The 2761-nt window shown below is 34.8% G+C and overlaps 1 protein-coding gene across 1 annotated transcript in view; it reads right to left on the bottom strand.

Moving 5' to 3' along the window:
* The window catches only part of hmg20a (high mobility group 20A), a gene marked incomplete in the record, with an annotated part of 12132 nt that extends 10062 nt beyond the window's left edge, over window positions 1–2070 (bottom strand). Inside the window, 1 exon segment of the mRNA XM_014028081.1 lies at window positions 1982–2070. Within this exon segment, the coding sequence (XP_013883535.1) occupies window positions 1982–2044 (63 nt within the window).
* Between the last annotated feature and the right edge of the window lie 691 nt (window positions 2071–2761).

Genomic DNA, 2761 nt, shown 5'->3' with positions numbered 1-2761 from the left:
CAAAAATGTAATTAATTCTGAAAATCTTTTCAGGACCCCACCTTGATGTTTCAGGACCCCACTTTGGGTCCCGACCCCAACTTTGGGAAACACTGGTTTAAAGAAAACTTTGAGAAAATAACCTGTTTCCTTTCAGGAGTCAGTTGAATAAACATGTCTGCTGTAGCGACACCTGTGTCACTCTTACTGATAAATTGTGTTACATTTGTCGTGGTGGTAGCTGAAAGTCATTCACACCACATTTACTGAGCAAACACAACAAAAATCATGAGAGCTCATATTTGGCTACAGTCTCAATCTTTTCTGATCATAAAATGATGTTAGTTTAAAGGAGCAGTTAAAAGAAAAGATTACTTTAGGCATTTTAGCAGAAACTTAAACTTTTTAAAGTTAAACCAGCAGGAAGTGAAGTTGTGACCTCACAGGAAGGTTAGGGTTGGTGATGTTCAACATCTGGAGCAGGTAAGATGATGAACTGTTAATAACACAGCAGCGCCCTCTGCTGGAGAAAACTCATAACAGCTGATTGTTTCAACTTAAAATATGTAACCAAACACATGTGGAAAGTGTATTTTATATATTTATAAAATCATATTCCATAAAACCAATCAAATATCTGAGATTTGAGTGATAAATTAACAAACTGTCCCTCATCCTGTTTATTATTAAAATGACTAAAACTGTTTGATCTTTATTGTTAAAGCTGTGAACTGAACCAAACAATGTTATTCTTGCAGATACTATTCAAGTATAAAACTTAAATATTTAATGGTTACACACAAATTTACTAGTTTTAACTAGTAAGCTGGTTAGTAGTTTAAACTATTCAACATCAGAAAACATCCTGTTTAAGGACACGTCTGACTGATTAAACATTGTTGTGTAAAGATTTCCATGTTGCACACATTCAGTTACAAAACCTGATGGTTTTAAAAAGCTGTGTATTTTGATTTTACTCATTTTATTATACTCATTATTTACAGGCAGCTGCCTGTTAGTATTCAACCAGCTGCACCTATAACACGTTGATGAGGACTGTGTTAAATCACTTTTTGTTTATTAATCTGTTTTTAAAAATGAAAATCAAAAAATACACAAACCTTTTAGCTCAACTTTATTTATTTTATTATTTAGCTGCTTTTTCAGCTTGTTTTCAGCAAACTTTACTGAATAAATTTAAACATTTTCTGTAAAATTTACTTTTATTTCTTCAGTCTGAACTACCTGTTGTTTTAGAAACAGCAGAAACTTATTTTAATGTTTTTACTTCTTTTTTTTAAAGGTTTTTCTCATCCCTAACCTTTATATTTTACAGTTTATGTATTTTATACATCCTGTCTCCTAATATTATCCTGAGTATAATAAAATAATGAGTATTTTTAAATAAAATAAGAAAATAAAAAGAACAAACACAAGTAGCTGTTAGCTTATGAAAGCTAATGTTATAAACAATAACACAATCATGAGAAACACACAGCTAACTAGCTAACCGTAGCTAACCAGCTAGCATCACCATGCTTTCTTACTCTGATTTATTTAAACCATGGCTAAGTGACTGTCCGTATACACACACAGCAAAGACTCAACACTTGATGCAAATAAAACTAGTTATAATGACGTTTAGTGGATTTAAATACACAATCCGTTGTGCTCCTAGCTAGCATTAGCATAGCCAGCTAACCTAAAACCCGTTTCTCTGCTTTGGAGACACCGTTTGACAGGTCGGTAAATATCCACACACACACAGCTACAAACAGCTACACACTGAGTACAAACTGACCTGAGTTAATCTGCTCCGCAGCTAAAAAAAGATTAGCTTCAATCCAAACAACACAGCAGCTAAAAGCTACTGCAGCTTTATATCGATGCTACTCTTCTGTCTGTGTGAAAATACCGCAGCTTGTATTTGAACTGTCAACACTAAATACACAGGATTTACTTCTAGCCACATGAATGTTGTCATTTAATTAGTTTTACTTACGAAACCCTGTTCTGTACCTAGCTGTGTTTCTTTCTGCAGCTCTGTTCTTCTTCGTGTAAACATTAACAGACACAACAGCGACGGTCGACTCTCTGCTGCCCCCCACTGGTCAACGGTCAACTCTCTGCTGCCCCCCACTGCTCAACGGTCAACTCTCTGCTGCCCCCCACTGCTCAAAGATATGCTGCAACTGTCAGATCCTGTGGGAATATTACAAGACCTGAAATAAGTAATTAAACATTCAATTAGGCCACACATAATGACTGCTAAAATTAATTAAACAATTGGAACAAAAACAGTATGTATGTTCTGGGCTTTATCCAGACATGTTAAATATGTAATGAAGAAACAATCACATGAAAAATGTACAAACACTGCGTTACTGTTATCACCTGCCACCCAAGGTACAAGAGGGAAACTGTTTCTGCCCATACATGTGTGTGAGTGTATTTATTTATCTGTGGTGTTTAAAAATATCCAATAATAAACTACTACAGAGAGGTTCTTATAGTAGTCAAACCACAGTCTTCAGTGACCATGATAAGATACTGTGGTCACCTACTGGAGAGCCTGTTCATTCAAAATTAAACACACAAATAAACAAACAATATTCCATCAAATAATTGCCCCTGTGAAATAAAACAAAATCAATATAATTATACATTTTAAGCATGTCTTTATATTAGAATCAGATTTATTGGCCAAGTATGTTGACACACACACACACACACACACACACACACACACACACACACACACACACACACACACACACACACA

Source organism: Austrofundulus limnaeus, unplaced genomic scaffold (genome assembly GCF_001266775.1).
Source record: "Austrofundulus limnaeus strain Quisiro unplaced genomic scaffold, Austrofundulus_limnaeus-1.0 Scaffold717, whole genome shotgun sequence".
NCBI lineage: Eukaryota > Metazoa > Chordata > Actinopteri > Cyprinodontiformes > Rivulidae > Austrofundulus > Austrofundulus limnaeus.
The sequence above is the reverse complement of the archived record's forward strand: the minus strand, read 5'-3'. Positions and strand labels throughout refer to the sequence as shown.